The 18403-nt window shown below is 44.6% G+C and overlaps 1 protein-coding gene across 1 annotated transcript in view; it reads right to left on the bottom strand.

Moving 5' to 3' along the window:
* The window catches only part of BIRC6 (baculoviral IAP repeat containing 6), a 328895-nt gene that overhangs the window by 102133 nt on the left and 208359 nt on the right, over nt 1-18403 (bottom strand). Inside the window, 3 exon segments of the mRNA XM_074989697.1 lie at nt 2712-2880; nt 13431-13595; nt 16732-16949. Coding sequence (XP_074845798.1) covers nt 2712-2880; nt 13431-13595; nt 16732-16949 — 552 coding nt within the window.

The following is an 18403-nucleotide window of genomic DNA, read 5'->3' as shown; positions in this document are numbered from 1 at the left end:
CATGTCATCCCCAGTCGGAGTCCTACACAGCAAAATGTGATTTATTGCCCTGCACATTTTCAGAAGTGCAGCCCCAGCAGTAGATTCTCCTACTTCAAACTGATTTGCAACTGAACAGTAGCAATTGGGAGTTGCCAACTTCCAACTTGCCACACACTTCTCTACTGACACAGCAGCCTTCATTTGGGTGTCCCTGCATTGCACTTCAAAGGTCAGCTGTGCACAGAGGCCCAGGAAGATAGCTTCGTGTATCTTCAAGTTCTGTAGCCACTAGTCTTCACCTCACACCTGCATGACAATGTGATCCCAACACTCAGTGTGAACTTCCCTAGCCCAAAAGCGATGGCCTATGTTGCACAGGTGCTCTGGGACAGCCATATGTAATGCCAAGTTGCTGCTGTGCATGTCACTCTCAGTTTTGCCTGCCTCCGAGTCTTCTTCCTATGACATGTTGAAGAGTGACAGAGAGGTAGCCATCTTAATCTGTATCCTAACAAAGCAAAAAAGCAGTCATGTAGCACTTTAAAGTGCTATATAACTGCTTTTTTGTTTCCTCTGACAGTGGCCGTGTCTACATTAGCCAAAAACCTCAAACTTGTCATGCAAATGGCCATTTCGAAGTTTACTAACGAAGCGCTGAAATACACATTCAGCGCCTCATTAGCACGCGGGCTGCCACAGCACTTTGAAATTGACGCGGCTCGTCCAGACGGGGCTCCTTTTCGAAAGGACCCCGCCTACTTCGAAGTCCCCTTATTCCCATCTGGTCATAGGAATAAGGGGACTTTGAAGTAGGCAGGGTCCTTTCAAAAAGGAGCCCCGTCTGGACGAGCCACGCGGCGGTGAGCCACGTCAATTTCGAAGCGGCACGGCTGCCTGTGTGCTAATGAGACGCTGAATATGTATTTCAGCGCTTCATTAGTAAACTTCAAAATGGCCACATGCATGGCAATTTCAAGGTTTTTGGCTAGTGTATACGTAGCCAGTAAATTCAACAGTAACTCTGTTGCAATGTGTGATGTCCTCACAACACTGAGAACAGCATAGGTGAGAAATGTGGGGGCTCATTATTTCTTACAGCAAATGCTGAAGTGCACAGAAAGGACTGGCGGTTTCACAAATAGTGATAACGTGTGCCAGAAGCCCCTGGAGGGCTTAGAAGCAAAAGAAGTGCATGACAGGACATTTCCCATGTTCCACTCCACAGTGTACTGCTCTTTTTGTCAACATGGGAGCTAAAAATGTGGCTATAGTATGTTGACAGAGGGTGGCAGTGTAAACAAGATTTGGCGACTTTCTTTTTGGTAACTTGTGTGTCGACATTACTTTCACCACCAAAAATTTGCAGTTTGGAAATACCCAAAGTTGTTTCCATTGAAAATAAAACTACTTAGCACCATTTTAGATAAGAAAAAATGCTCACAATCGGGCTAAACACAAGGACTTGCATCAGCCATAATCTTTGAAATTAGCTACTCTGGTGTATCTTAAATTCGAGCTACAAATTTATAAATACTTGACCAGAATATTCTTGAAAATGAGGTAACTCTATAGTGATATGTCAAATACTCTAAAATATCCAAAGAAACATTCTTCACATTGTTATTTTGGGCTGAAGCAGACCAAGAAAGTCTTCAGGGAACCTCAATCAAGAAAAAAAAATTATCAATGTCTGACCTAACAACAGAGTAGTCACGGAGAGCCAGCTGACAAGTTTGTATTTTTCAAAGACTTTTTAAAGTTAACTCCCATCCCAAATGTCTTGTCTTATGCCTCAAGGGACGAAGCTGTAACATGACACCCTTCAACATGTTTCCCACTTCTAGAGGTAATACATGACATCTGTGACATGACAGCTGAAAGGGACCAGCTATTTTAACTTAATGAGAACTAAAGCAGAACTTGTTTAAACAGTACAGAATCATTCCTGGCTCCATACCAACTCCCAGCTCCACTTTATAAAAGTTCAGAAGTACTGTAACCATAGAGCTCACAAATATTCACAAGACATCTGTACATTATCTATCACGAGGATTTCTAGTTAATGCTGACAACTTGCATGTGCATGATCACTGACTGAACAGTAAATTTCTCATCGACACCACATACTTTGGAGAGAAAGACTATCAACTACAGGCCACATATCCACCCTGCTACTCATGCCCTCGGTTTGCAGCATGAGGAGGCATAGTAGGCAGGGGTGAACTAACACATACTGCTACAGAACAATTCCCACTCCCAGCAGCATAGATCACATGTACAGCCACACAGTGAACGTCCCTGTGACTGGCTCTTGAAGAATAACAGGATACAAAATTGTCAGATTAAAAAATGTAATATTTCAAGATGACAGCATCTGTGAACAATTTTAAGTAATTCTGAATTTTTAAAAATGGATAATTTTAAGCTGTGGAAGAGTTTTTCGCTACAAAATAAAAGAGACCATAGCAAACAAATTTCATTTCACAGACTTTAAGTAAATATACTATATAGAAATAATAAAAATATGCTTTTTCACTTTCTTTATGTGTAAGAAGTAACTCAGATGGAAATATGGAGGGACTGTGTTTTTTTTTAGTAGCATGAAATTTTGTTGCAAATGAATCTTTACATTTTCCCTGAGTTTGCCAATGGCAGCTCTGCTTCTCCCCCAGGTTCATTTCAGAGAAAGAAGTGAAATATGCTTCAGAAAAAGAATAGCAGCACTTTACCTGAATCATTACGGAGATATGATGACATTGCTGGAATGAGACAAGACTGACTGAGTAGCTCTAACAGAACTGATGGAAGTGCATTGCTGTTTTGTCCTCTACCTTCATGAATAGTCTGGGTGTCTCCATTTGATATGCTCCCTGCAGGATTTATGTAACTAGCAAGAACCTGAAAATTGAAAAAAACATTTAGAGAGTTAAATCTGATGCATTTAAAGGAAAGAACTAAATCTTGTCCATATCTACTTAATGGGTAGTTTGTTATTTTGAAAATTAAATTCAGGAAATTACTCCTACAAACTCTTATGACTTAGACTCCTGCAGAGAAATTACTAGATCTTATTAATATATATTCATGGGTCATTGTTTATTACTATTTTTGCTAAACTAAGAATGTAAAATAAGCTTTAAATAAAGTCACTTCAAATTACTATACAAAGTGTACACTTCAAAAACTCACTGAAAGCATTAAACTGCTAGACATTGAAATACATCACTGGGAAAGTTCTGACACTCCCAACAGAACAGTCACCTACTATATATATTCTATCTCCAGTTTAATTTCTTGATAAATCTAATTTGTAAATATTTGGCAAACATTGAAGACAGTAGAGTAGGTCTCTGCTCTTTCATTAGTAAGATGGACAACTACTCGGGTCTCTGCAGGATCTTAGATTGTAAAGTAACAGCAGTGACTTTTTGATCTACATCCAGCAAAGAGGCTGCAACTTTTATTTTTGGACCCAGACATTGCCAGTTGTCCAGGCTTCAGTCACTTGTGAGGCAATTACTACCTGCACGAGTCTACACTTGAAGACTGCCCTGGATCTCTAGTTTGTGAAAAATGCATGTCTTCTTCCTCGTCTGTGTAGTGAATTGGGCCCATGAAGCTTGTGTTCTATCAGTTACAATTACTGAAACTAGTTTTTTGGAAACTAATTTTTTTTACCTATTACAGTTTATGTGGCTTATACATGAGCCACCTAAAAATGCCTTTCCTATGTGTTCTGAGCAGTTAAGATTAGATAAGGCATATGAGCTGACAACATGATGAGTTAAAAGAGTTAAATTTGTACTGATGGCAGACAGGATTTCTTATAAAAAGGGCCCTTGGGTCTAGAATTCACTCCCTATGTTTACTTGTATGAGCTTGCTGAATTTCACAGCTCACCACTTGACTTATTTACATAGTTTGTTTCAGGATTCCCCCCTCATAAAAATGTTTGATTGGTAGGAGCATATACACATATAATAATGGTGATCTTACAGTTCTCTAACAGACAATGTGTTATTTCATTTATTTGAATTATGCCCTTTTCTTTTTCCTCACAATACTTGAGTATAAATACATTTTATAAATGAAAAAGATGATATTTATACCAAATGTTAAACTACATACTTGTCAGAATATATGACAAGCATCAGGACAGTCACGCTTTGCTTCAGCTCTGAAGCAATATTAAGTACATTTCTGACAGTCACAGATAAAATGGCTCAAGTTTAGGGGTATGCTGAACAACAAAGATGTGCCTGGTGGAAGACTGAATGGAGACTTCTGAGACTACTCCCCATATGCCTGAAAACTCCCTTCTTGGAAAATTTTGGGAAATAATTTTTAAAACCATCACCCTGCTAGTGGTGAGAGGGGAAATCATAAAGCCTATTTGGCAAACTAGAGCGGACTAGCCTTTACCAAGTCTCCAAGGTCTGCTTCTCTGATTAACTGTCATTGACTTTGCTTGGATGCAAATAGGTCTACATGAGAGTCTCACAGAAATCTGCTAGAATATTCTTGGTTCAGTGAGCATTCAAACCTGTCCATCTGTCTTCTCGTCTATCCTCCCTGTGGAAGGAAGGGGTCCGCATAGGGATCACTGAATCACAGAGGTAAATGTGTGGTTGCGTAGATGGTGTATCAGGGAAGGATTTGGTTTCTTTGACCATGGGATTCTGTTTCGTGAACAGGGATTGCTGAGAAAAGATGGGATCCACCTCACTAAACGAGGAAAGAGCATCTTTGCGGGCAGGCTTGCAAACCTAGTGAGGAGGGCTTTAAACTAGGTTTGTCGGGGGAAGGTGACACAAGCGCTGAGGGGAAGGAGGACGGAACAATCAAGTGGGTTTCCCGGGTGAAGAGGAGAAAGTGGGGCAATCGGCCCCTTCTCTAAGATGCTTGTACACTAATGCCAGAAGCCTAGGGAACAAACAGGAAGAATTAGAGGCCCTGGCACAGTCACACAAGTATGAGGTGGTTGGAATAACGGAGACTTGGTGGGATGATTCACATAACTGGAGCACGCTCATGGAAGGTTATAAATTATTTAGGGAGGACAGATGGGAGAAAAGGAGGAGAAGCTGCGCTCTATGTGAGGGAGCAGTATGATTGCTCAGAGCTCCAGTATGAGGAAGGAGAAAATCCAGTTGAGTGTCTTTGGGTTAAGCTTAGAGGTGGAAGTAACAGAGGTGATGTTGTAGTTGGTGTCTGTTATAAACTGCCAGATCAGGGAGATGAGATAGATGAGGCTTTCTTCAGGCAGCTAAGTGAAGCTTCCAAATCACAGGCCCCGGCTCTCATGGGAGACTTTAATCATCCAGACGTTTGTTGGGAGACCAATACAGCAGCAGCGCAGACAATCCAGGAAGTTATTGGAGAATGTTGGGGATAACTTCTTGGTTCAAGTGCTCAATGAACTGACCATGGGCCGTACGCAACTTGACCTGCTGCTCACCAACAGGGAAGAACTAGTAGAAGAAATAGAAGTGGGGGGAACCTGGGCTGCAGCGACCATGAGATGGTAGATTTCAGGATCCGGACAAAAGTAAGAAAGGTGAGCAGTAACATACAGGCCCTTGATTTCAGAAGAGCAGACTTTGACTCCCTGAGAGAACGGATGAGCAGGATCCCTTGGGAAATGAAGATGAAGGGGAAAAGAGTTAAAGAGAACTGGCAGTATTTTAAAGTCTTACTGAAGGCACAGGAACAAACAATCCCGCTGCACAGTAAGGCTACGTCTACACATGAAGCCTACATCGAAGTAGCCTATTTCGATGTGGCGACATCGAAATAGGCTATTTCGATGAATAACGTCTACACATCCTCCAGGGCTGCCAACGTCGATGTTCAACATCGACGTTGTGCAGCACCACATCGAAATAGGCACAGCGAGGAAACGTCTACACACCACAGTAGCACACATGGAAATAAGGGTGCCAGGCACAGCTGCAGACAGGCTCACAGGGCGGACTCAACAGCCAGCCGCTCCCTTAAAGGGCCCCTCCCAGACACACTTGCACTAAACAGCACAAGATACACAGAGCCGACAACAAGTTGCAGACCCTGTGCATGCAGCATGAATCCCCCGCTGCAGCAGCAGCAGCCAGAAGCCCTGGGCTAAGGGCTGCTGCACACGGTGACCATAGAGCCCCACACGGGCTGGAGAGACAGCGTCTCTCAACCCCACAGCTGATGGCTGCCATGGAGGACCCCACAATTTCGACGTTGCGGGACGCGGATCGTCTACACGGGCCCTACTTCGACGTTGAATGTCGAAGTAGGGCGCTATTCCGATCCCCTCATGAGGTTAGCGACTTCGACGTCTCGCCGCCTAACGTCGAAGTTAACTTCGAAATAGCGCCTGACGCGTGTAGCCGCGACGGGCGCTACTTCAAAGTTAGTGCTGCTACTTCGAAGTAGCATGCACGTGTAGACACAGCTTAAGAAATGCAAACATGGTAGGCAACCAGCTTGGCTTAACAGGGAAATCCTAAGTCAGCTTAAATTCAAAAAGGATGCATACAAGAAATGGAAACGTGGACAGTTGACTAAGGAGGAGTATAAACATAAGGCTGGAGAATGCCGGGCAGTAATCAGGAAAGCGAAAACACAATTGGAACTGCAGCTGGCAAGGGATGTGAAGAGTAACAAGAAAGGTTTCTGCATGCATGTGAACAATAAAACAGGTTATCAGAGAAGGCGTGGGGCCATTACTGGATGAGGGAGGTAACCTAGTGACAGATGATGCAGGAAAAGCTGAAGTACTCAATGCTTTTTTGCCTCAGTCTTCACGGACAAAGTCAACTTACACATGACGGTCCTAGATGATGCAGTATGGGAAGTTGGAGGGCAGCCATCTATGGGGAAGGATCAAGTTCTGAGCTATCTAGAAAAACTAGGTGTGCACAAGTCCATGGGTCTGGATTTAATGCACCCCAGGGTACTGAGGGAACTGGCAGAGGTCATTGCTGAACCTTTGGCCGTTATCCTTGAAGACTCTTGGAGATCGGGGGAGATACCGGATGACTGGAAGAAGGCAAACATAGTGCCCATCTTTAAAAAACGAAAGAAGGACAATCCAGGGAACTATAGACCCATCAGCCTTACCTCAATCCCTGGGAAAATAATGGAGGGAATCCTCAAGGAATCCATTTTGGAGCACTTGGAAGAGGGGAAAGTGATCAAAAGTAGCCAACATGGATTCACCAGGGGCACGTCCTACTGACCAATCTGATTAGCTTCTATGACAAGGTAGCAAGCTCTGTGGACATGGGGAAGTCAGTGGATGTGATATACCTTGACTTCAGCAAGGCTTTTGATACTGTCTCCCACAACATTCTTGTCCATAAGTTAAGGAAATATGGATTGGATCTTTGGACTATAAGATGGATAGAAAGCTGGCTTGATGGTCGGGCCCAACATCTCGTAAGGAGACGTATGGGAACTGTGACTAATGGTTCAAACGGTAGACCCGATAGCGTGCTGAGCACCAAGTCCAAATTCCACGATGGTGGAAGCGGTTTCCGAGGGGAGTACAGGTTTACCAGCCCCTTCAAGAACCTGGTAACGATAGGATGGGCGAATACCGTTGGCCCTTCCTCTGTATGCTGAAAGGCAGATATAGTGGCGAGGTGGACCTTTAGCGAAGATAGAGAAAACCCGCCTCACTTGAGGTCCAATAAGTATTCTAGTATTACAGGTATAGGAACGTCAAGGGGAGCTAACTGCTTGGCAGAACACCAGGCTGTGAATCCAGTCCATTTCTGCTTGTAAGTTCTCCTGGTGGAGGTCCTTCGGCTACATTCCAGGACTTGTTGTACTCCCTCCGTACACGTGCTCTTTAAAGAGCTGAGCCATGGATTAGCCATGCTTGTAGGTGCAGACCCTGAGGGTGCGGGTGCACTAAGGACCCCTGAGCCTCCGTGAGTAAGTCCAGCGCCACCGGTAGAGGGAGTGGTGGGCGGTCCGACATGCACAAAAGCAAGGGAAGCCATTGCTGCCGATCCCAAGCGGGACTATGAGTATCATGCGAGCTCTCTCCCTTCTGGCTTTGTGCAAGACCTTGTGGCAAACAGATCGATCTGGGGAAACCCCCATGTATGAAAAATGCACCGTAGCAGATCGGAGCGGATCTGCCATTCGTGCGTGATTGCGAAGCGCCTGCTCAGCTGATCTGCTTTCACGTGTGAGAGCCCGGCAAGTACGAGGCTTTCAACGTTATGTTGTTGGCGATGCACCAATTCTACAATTGGACTGCTTCCGCACATAGGGCACGGGATTGTGCTCCTTCTTGTCGATTGATGTAAAACATAGTGGAGGTATTGTTGGTGTTGAATCCCGACTACTTTGCCATGTAGGTAATCTCGAAAATGTTTGCAGGCGTTGAACACTGCTCTGAGCTCCAGCATGGTTATGTGCAGTGTCTGTTCCACAGGGGACCACAGCCCTTGCATTACCCTTGTCGCCGATGTGCACTCCCCATCCTATGTGGGAGGCGTTGGTAGTAAGAAAAAACAGAAATTTGTGGTTGGTGAAAAGGCACCCCCACTAGCAGATTCTCAGGGTTTTCCCACCACGCCAGGGATCTGCGCACCTCTGTTGTGCGCGACACCACCCAGTGGACAGTGTGGGATGCCATTTGTAAACGCTCTCCAGCCAATGCTGCAGGCTTCACATGTGCAACCTGGCATTCTGTACCACAAACGTCGCTGCCGCCATGTGGCCCAGCAGCTGTAAGCACATTAAGACCGGCACCATGGGGCTGTATGTGATGACTTGCACCAGCGAACTGATGGCGCGGAAGTGGGCGTCGGGTAGGTACACCCTTGCTGTGATAGAGTTTATGCGTGCCCCTATGAACTCTATATGTTGTGTGGGTTCGGACTTTGACTTTGCGAGGTTGATGACTAGGCCCAGCAAAGAAAAACGTGTCCGCTGTGACGCGTATCATGCGTGAGACCTCTGCCTTCGAGGCCCCTTTTAGCAGGCAGTTGCCCAGATATGGGAAAAATAAACACCCCCTGTCTGTGCAGGTAGGCTGACACCACTGCCAGGGTTTTGGTAAAGACTCTGGGGGCCGAGGAGAGGCCGAACGGAAGAACCCAGTGCTGGAAGCGCTCCTGGCCGACCGTGAAGCGGAGGAAGCGTCTGTGTGCCGGGTGGATTGTTATATGAAAGTAAGCATCTTGTAAGTCGAGTGCTGCAACCCAGTCTCCATCGTCCAGTGCCGTGAGTATCAAGACAACTGTGATCATCCGAAAACGTTGCTTGCGCAAGTAACGGTTGAGGCCCCGAAGATCTAAGATGGGCCTCCAGTCTCCTGTTTTCTTCTCTGGTAGGAAGTAGCGTGAATAAAAACCTTCCCCTGGAATTATTCCGGCACTCTTCCCACCTCCCCTATGAACATAAGGTGATTCACCTTCTGCTTGAGCCTCGCCTCGTGGCAGTGTCCCTGAGGTGAGGCCTGGTGGGAGGTTTCGTCGGTGGAAGCGACTGGGAGGGGATCACGTAACCCGTGGCTATGATCTCCAGCACCCATTTGTCTGTGGTGATCTTTTGCCATTGGGAGTGGAACGGTCTGAGGCACTGATGGAACATGAGATGAGAGTGGCATTGAGCGAGGATATTGATAGTGCAGCCCCCGACATACCCGTCAAACTTGTTGCCTTTGGGCCTGACCCGAGGGCGTATGGCTTTGTTGAGAACATCGCCTAGGAGTTCTGTACTGTTGCTGCTGTTGATAGCGCCCTGGGCCGTAGCCCCGTTAATACTGAGCACACTGTGGTTGTAAGTGTAGCATCTTTGCTGAGGATAAAATTTTTCCCCCCTGTATCGGGGAGTATAAATGCCCAAGGTTCTAAGTGTAGCACTCGAGTCCTTACTGGAGTGAGGGACCAAGTCGGTTGAGTCTGCAAACAGCTTTTATGTATCAAAGGGAAGGTCCATGATCTTCGCCTGTAGGACCCTCGGGATACCCGACGTCTGGGGCCAGGATTCTCTACGCATGACCACTGCTGTAGCCGTTGAACATGCCACCGTGTCCGCCACGTCCAGGGCAATCTGGACTCCCGTCCGCGATGCTGCATAGCCCTCTTGAATAATCGCCTTTAACACCGGCTTTTTGTCTTCCAGAAGTGAATCCATGAGGGGAGTAAGCCTGGAGTAATTATCAAAATTATGGTTTGCTAGGTGTGCCCATAATTTGCCACTCAATAGCAGGGTAGAAGAGGAGTATACCTTCCTGCCAAACAGCTCTAGCGTCTTAGCATCTTTGTCTGATCCCCCCAATTTGTACTGAGAACCCTTTGACCTCTGCTGGGACGACTCGACCACCAAAGAATTTGGTTGTGGGTGACTGAAGAGGAACTCTATGCCCTTTGCCGGGACGAAGTACTTCTTATCCGCTCTCTTGTTCGTAGGCGGAACAGAGGCCGGAGTCTGCCATATAGTAATGGCTGACTCCAGAATGGCTTCATCCAGCAGAATAGCAATTTTGGACGAAGCCGGGGGTCTCAAATTTTCCAGGAGTTTGTGATGTTTCTCCTGCACCTCTGCCGTTTGAATGTCTTGCATGAAAGCCACCCTTTTAAACAGCTCCTGAAACTGTTTAAGGTCATCCGGGGGAGAGACATCCCCGGGGGCCATGGCCTCATCCGGGGAGGATGAGGAGGAACCACTAGGGTAAACCTCCCTCGAACCCTCGGGCTCCTGCAGTCAATGATACACTTGCTCGCTGGAGGATTGTGAAGGAAAGTCTCGGGGTTCTAAAATTAACTCCCCTTGAGACAACTGTGTTTCCGTCCCCGACCGGGAGTGCCCACGGGGGTATTGAGCGGCTGGGGGGGACCTGCCCCTGGGTGTAGGCCTGTGGTGTCTGTGTCCAGCATGATAAGGACGACCATGGCAGCATGGGCAAGGGTCTGGGGATGGAGACCTAGACCACTCACGGGGTGTGTACCCCCGATGTCTGGGAGAGCGAGACCTCCGCGACGACACAGATAGAGGTGAAACTGGCTTGTGATAGTACTCCAAGGGATCCAATCCCAGAAATGGTGAAGGTGGCCCAAGCCATGGTGACATTGGTTGGAAGAACGGAGGAGGAGGTTCTGGATGGGCCGGTGGAGACACAGGCCTTCGTTGTGGCGTGTGTATCACAGGGCGAGGGCTTGGTGCTAACAGCAGGGCAGCCCTGTCCAGAGATGGACTGCGGTGCCGGGTTTTTGATTTTGCCTTGCCCCTCCCCCGCGGGGCCGGCACCACCCCCTTCCGTGCCGGGGATCTCGGCCTCGCTGTCAGCGCCGCGCTCGGCACCGTCAGCTGCGGTGCCGCGCGGGTATCCTCCTCTGGTGCCTGCAGGCTCCGTGCCTGGCGCCCCTGCACCATTGGTGCCGCGGGGGCTGGTGCCACCTGTGGCGGTGCTGCCAGGTCTGGCGCTTGCCTCGCTGACGCTCTAGGCGCTGTGCGTGCCGGCTGTTGTATAACTGGAGGCTCAGCCTCTGCCACGTGCGCTGCCACTTGCCTGAGTATGCGGCTGGGGGCTGTGTGCTCCGCTCGTCCTGCTAGCTGGAAAGGCCGGCAAGGATCGAGCCAGGGAGAGTTTCCTCCGTTTCTGCACCGAGGGGGTCAGAGAAAGCTGCCCTCCTCTTATGCAACCCAGAGGGCCCTTCTGGGTGAGGCTTCTCCGGCAAGTCCAGCTGGAGAGCCTTATCAACAAGAGCATTTTACGCCTCATCGCTCTGTCCTTCCTGGCCCTGGCTCTGAGCTTAGCACAGTGAGAACACTTCTGGGTAGCCTGTGATTCCCCCAGGCACTGGATGCATTCGCTATGCCCCACGGAGGCCGGCATAGCTTCACGGCATGACTCACGCTTTTTAAAACATGAAGAGGCCATTGCGGTGAGTCCTTTACTGTTAATAGGGTACTTAGCACTTAATCCGTGCCTTTCCACACCAAATAGTGATCACCAGCCTGCGGGGCAGCCTAAATGGCCTTCACGTCCGCTCTTGTCTTCTCCACTCCTCTCTTTTTCTTTTTTCTTTTTTTTTTTTTTTTTTTGCTGATATTCTCTCTCTCTTTGCTTTCTCTCTCTTTTTTTTTTTTTTTAAATAACCAAAAACAACAAATGACACGCAGAAAAAAACCACTATTTAATCTGACTCTGGCCTTAGCCTGAGTAGATTCCGCCTGCAGCCGATGGCAGTTAAGAAGGAACTGGCAGTGACCGGATTGCGCATGTGGCCGGGGGCGCGCAGGGGGGCGGCACGCGCGATCCAGGAGAAACTGCTGGCAGATTTCTGATCTGCGGCGCCGGGCAAGCCCAACACCTATTGTGGAGCACCCACGGGGACCACTCGAAGAAGAATTTGTGTTTGCTGCATTCACTGTATTACCTGGTTGAACAGGGACACGTTCAGCTAATCCTGAAGATCCTAAAGCACCAATCTCAGTCTATAAAAGGCCATGTTCTGCAACCTTCCTGACCTTAACAAAGTAAGTTGTATGTTAAGATAATATAGAAATATTCCTGAACCTAAAAAGCTGACATGGATTCTCATTTTGGTGGTCAGAAACAAACAGCTTCCCTAATTCTATAACCACAGGGGAATCCACCTTTGCTACAAAGCTATTATGACTTCGGCTACGTCTACACTAGCCCCAAACTTCGAAATGGCCACGCAAATGGCCATTTCGAAGTTTACTAATGAAGTGCTGAAATGCATATTCAGAGCTTCATTAGCATGTGGGCGGCCGCGGTGCTTCAAAATTGATGCGGCTCGCCCCGATGGGGCTCCTTTTCGAAAGGACCCCGCCTACTTCGAAGTCCCCTTATTCCCATCTGCTCATGGGAATAAGGGAACTTCGAAGTAGGCAAGGTCCTTTCAAAAAGGAGCCCCGTCGGGGCGAGCCGCATCAATTTCGAAGCGCCGCGGCCACCCACATGCTAATGAAGCGCTGAATATGCATTTCAGCGCTTCATTAGTAAACTTCGAAATGGCCATTTGCGTGGCCATTTCGAAGTTTGGGGCTAGTGTAGACACGGCCATCAAGTTTACAACTGCCTGTTTTCAGCAGCTTAGCTTGCAAATGTCTAACAAAACAGCTGTACAATTAAATACTTGAGGTCATAGTTGTATTGCATCCATTTTTAAGCAAACAGCAGCTCACTGGAATTTTCTGCTCCCTATGGTTCTACACTATATTTTCAAACATTGACAATAGTTTTATTTTATTTTTTTCAAGCACGCTGTTTCAAGCACATAACAGGAAAACTTAATTTTTTAATTACAGGCTCCCAAATTACCAATAGGTGTTTCAGCCTAAGAAGTAAAACATTTCAGAACACTGATTAATAAAAGAATTTTGAATACATTTTTTACAGGCTTAACAATATTACCACCATATGCATGAATGTTTACATGGGTCATTCATACTTCACCACTCCGTACCTGCAGAAGACAGGTGACATGTTCTTCTTCCAGCCTTTGTTTAGTCAAAGCTTGTTCTACATCCCATCCAGAAGCAGTGGAACCAGTTCCAAAGCCAGTACCCTTAGCCCAGTACAGTTGTTGTTCTTCTGCTGATGTGCTATTGTGTGTGCTCGACACCTGTGGCTAATAAAAACAGTGATTTGACATCGTATTTTTTGGCCCTTTAAAATTCCTCTTTCCCTTCAGATAAGGTTGTTTCTTTCTTTTTATTAAACACACAACTCATGGACATCTACTGGTATTCAAATGTCAGGACAGGAAAGTCACCGCAGTGCAGGTAGATTTCTAGTAAAGAACCAGGACTATAAATTATTCCATGTAATTTTCAGCTTGCATGGAGGGTAAATCATTTTATGCTCACTGTAATCACATTGACAATAACAATAATGTACATTAATGAAGGTTAGTTAGGATCATGTTAACTGAAAAAGCTCTACAACCAGCACTAAGATATAGCCAAATTCCATGAAAATTAGTTAGACATGTTTGGATAAAAGATTAAATATCTTTTCAAACTTTCCTGCAGTGTGCTAAAACCTGGATCATGAAACCACACGGGTTAATTGTGAATATGATAGCAAATATAATAAAAGAAGAATGGACTTGTTCCAGCATAAGCCTACAAATTAGGGAAAAAGCTTATATTTCCAGCTCTGCAACAGAATTCCTGTGTGGCTCAGTCACATAAACTCAATGATATCTCAGTTTCTACGCCACTAAAAGGGGAATACTAGTTCCTGGCCTTGGAGTGTCGTGATCCTTCTTTCACTAACTTTTGAAATGGCTCTGATTACTTGTTTTCAATGGTGCCAGAGGGCCTAGCAGCCACCTTGGCCCCTGGGATAGAGCTGGAGAGAAGTCTGGCTCCACGCCCAGGAAGGTGCAGGGCCTAGGGCAGTCAGCCTTTAGCACTTCTCTAATTGCACTCCGGGCCCATCCCCACCCTTACTCCCTCAGCTACAGGGAGTGGCAAAGCAATGCTGCTGTTCAAAGAAACCTGGAGCTCCAGCCGCTGCCACCGCTGAAACGTCAGGCCCCTATTGCAAATGTACCTTTTGCACCCATGATTAGTAGGCCTGAATGATGCTTTTTGTTGTATTTAAATAGAATATGTTTAACCGAAAAGCATCAGATTAGTAAAATTATATTATCAGACATTATAATAGCTTGGTGCTTATGACCTTAAATGAAATATCAGATACATTAGATAAGAATGTTGGAAAAAAAAATTCCAACTGGTATCTGAAGTTATGCACCTGAACAAGTGATCTGCTTTTCAGAAATAATGAGCACCGCCAGTTCCCATTAGAATTACTGAGTGCTTTCACAACGAGTACTTCTGACTGAAAATTTCAGCCTTGACCAAAACCCTTTGATGACATCATTTTCTCTTCTGTCAATTTTCATTTTGTTTCAAATATAGCACAGAGAATGAGAAAATAAACCTATTAAAACTACCTAATAAAAATCAAAAGCTGCTCATATAACCTTAAAATACGTGAAGATTGAATTAAAAATTAAGATTTGAATTGGAAAAATCAAGAAATGACTCAAATAAAAATATACTTACTAGGCATCTCAAAAATCTGTTCTTACTAATAGTTAAAGAAGTACTAACATTTTAAATTATAACATTGTTACTGACTATGTATTTTAGAAAGTTAGTCTGTTTGATCAAGAACGTCTCCCAAACTGTAAGAGTTAGGACGACCAAATTCAGTATACAGCTTCCCCTTATCATAAGTTAAAGCAACATAAGGATTTGGTTATGCCAGGAAAATGGGATGTGCCTGGAATGGGACAGGTTATCATAAAACCAAAACAGAAAAAGAGAATCACCAAATTAAGTACAGTCCTCAAAACTGACATAACTGAGTCTATGTTGATTGACACTGACTCAAGATGAGCAGAAAAATAGGATGAACTTGGAACAGGATTGTTTCTTGATAAGCTTTACAGAAAATAGATAATATGGAGAAATTTGGATTAATGCTCTGTTTTGGAACAGCTAGATCAATGCTTAAGGTTTAAAAACTAGAAGAAAATATTACTGGAAACCAAACTGACTATAGTTCTATATTTTTTTAAACATAGCAAACAATGTGAATTTATAGGGATGAAGAAGAAAATACACTTGATAGAAGTCCCATTAAAAAGCTTACAAAAAAAGATAACATTTTAACAATCCCTTTTTAAGAAATATGAAATAAAAATTAATATACACTTTTGGAAAAATACAATAATTTAAACAAAATGTGCATTTTTCTTGTATTTAAAAAAATAATTGAGTTAAGGATGCGAGTACGGTGGCTAAATCTGCTAGTATCATATAAACATATTATGGTCTTTAGAATAGCATTGACGCTCAAAGCTCAAGGACATTGGACCTTGAGGGGGAAAACAAGGTAGTCCAGCCCCTACAGGAAACATGTAGGCAGAGATATAAAGTTGTGCTGACAACATCAACAAGAGAAGCATGCCCACTTAGCCAAGTATGAGCCCAGTGTCCCAGGAGAGGACATGGGGATAGAATGGAGACACTTCTCTGGCTGGCTACCAAACACTAACTAGAGAACAATGTTTATGCTGAAGAACTATTTTCAACTATTTACACAGTAAAGAGGCATAGCCACAAGTACTCAGCCACAGTTCCAAGAATTTGCATAGCTAGGAGGAAGGAACTGAGAGGTTCACAGGTCGGCAAAGTCCTATATTGGGCTCTGCACTGGTGCCACACCAGGGGTTCCACAGGTGACCCAACTAGTCGCAGTTAGGATAAAACTTTCTGGTAGTTGCGCATGCAGTGTGCATACACCTAACTTGAACAGAGATGAGCAAGCACTTGAAGAATAAAATTACTGAATAGCTCATTTTGAGCACTGAATGAGCAGGGTCCTGTGGAAAAAAATAATGTGAGATCATATAACTGGAGACTGCATCATAATATAGATGCACAAGCAGCCCAAATTAAGGCTTCACTGGCAACTAATTCAAGTGTTTGACTTTCTTATCTTTACGTTCTGTTTAAATTTAATAAGCTTTTTAAGGTTATCATAGAGTACTGAGATATGTAAGCAGTAGTTTAGCAAGGACTTTCCAATTCACTAGAGCTGCAGGTCTCAAGAAATAATTTTAAAAAGCTACACAGGTGATTAGATAAAGGAAGATGTGTGATGTCACCCCAGCAATGAGACTTCAATAGTTACTAGGTCACTGAAGCTTTTTACAAAGTCAGTTACTAACCAGAACCTAAGCTCACCTCTGACTGGTTGGGACTAGAGTTGGGCACTCGTGGGGCATGGTGGCTCAGAGCAGATAGACAGGCAAGGATAAGATGCACTGCCCCAATTTCCAGTGCCATCCGCCTCAGAAGTACTCCGTCATCAGTAGTCAACGGTGTGGTGCTGAACAAACTGCGCAGCACATGAAATGGAAGGGTTGGAAGCACATTAGCCGAAGGGGACTGCAGGATATGACCTAGGTTGAAGAAGTATAAAATCATTAAGTATTTCCTTTTAGCAGTTCACCACATAATGTCCACCTTTGCAATGATTTATTGCAAATATCCAGATATATTTCTGAAGATACAGTTATGCACTGGAGCTAGGGTCTGGCAATTCTTTTGCCTTTTCCCCCTGGGACATGGGCATATCAGGTGTTCCTAATGCCTCTCAGTCCAAGGCGAGTCCTGGACTTGAAGTCAAGGAGATCCTGTGTTCCAACCTAAACCTAAGGCAGTAGAGAAGGAAGGGAAGGATGGCTGGTGATCCAGGGCAGCTCATACTGGTGTGAGGTGGGTATGGCATGTTTGCTGACACCCAGGGTACCACTGCAACAAATCTCTGACTATAAGCACAAGGTGCCAACATACCTAACTTGCAGTGCCCACACTTCTCAAAGAACATATTTTATTATTCTGGGTTTCTTGTTAGGAAAGCTTATAGATGGAAAGAGGGGCAAGAGAGGTGAACAGGTTTTCTTTCTGGACAAGACTGAGACACAAACGCATATCATTTATGATTAAAAAAAGAAATAAACCCTCATCCTCCAAGGATGAAAAGCTAACTCGTTGATAACACTCACTGCTCTAAACTACATATTAGGTCATATTTTTTATTATAATACTGTATTACCCTGTAAAGTTAGCTGAAAGCAAAGGCAACACGTGCCCCACCAGCAAATCAGGGACAAAAAGGGGGAGACTTTGTCTGGCTACACCTCTCCAGTTGAAAAAATGCAGAAATGCTAGGATAAGCTTTGTTATAACCCAAACTGTACTATTTATGAGATGATTACATAATGAAATTGTGCAGCCTATTAGTGACATATTAACTAGAGGACATTAAAATTATGTTTTAACTTGATACCTATTTGAGTTCTGTAATTTTATTTTTAAAATCAGCCCTATTTTATCAAGCGTCGAGAGGATGATGATAATTTGTAAAATCATAATGTAACAATACTTTTGCCAGCTAATACAAGGTACATAGTTAAAACTCTCCAATTTTATGTACTTTTCTTCCTTCCTTGAATCAAAATATTTAAGGAGAAAAAAAGTACACACACTATTTACAAGAATGAGAGAGATACTGCTAGCTGAAGCCTTGGGAACATTTTAAATATCTAACTGTCTAATAACTTTGTCTTTTCTACATATATAACTTGTGACCATTTATTATACATTCGATTTAAAGTGATTCTTTGCTTAAAAAAATCACAATACACAAACAGCTTTTCTTCAGGAATAAAACAGACTGCTGACTAAAGGAAAGTTTTATTACCCCATGAGAGCAAGTAGTCCCATGACTGCTGCCTACATGACAAGAAATATATAAAATACTTTTTCTCATTTTCTGTAGGCATCCAAATTGTATGGGAGAAGTACTAATTGAGCACACCAACACACTAGTTGCCTTTGAGGTATGATTTTT

This window comes from Carettochelys insculpta, chromosome 3 (genome assembly GCF_033958435.1).
Source record: "Carettochelys insculpta isolate YL-2023 chromosome 3, ASM3395843v1, whole genome shotgun sequence".
NCBI lineage: Eukaryota > Metazoa > Chordata > Testudines > Carettochelyidae > Carettochelys > Carettochelys insculpta.
Note: the sequence above shows the minus strand (reverse complement) of the source record. Positions and strands in the feature narration are given on the sequence as shown.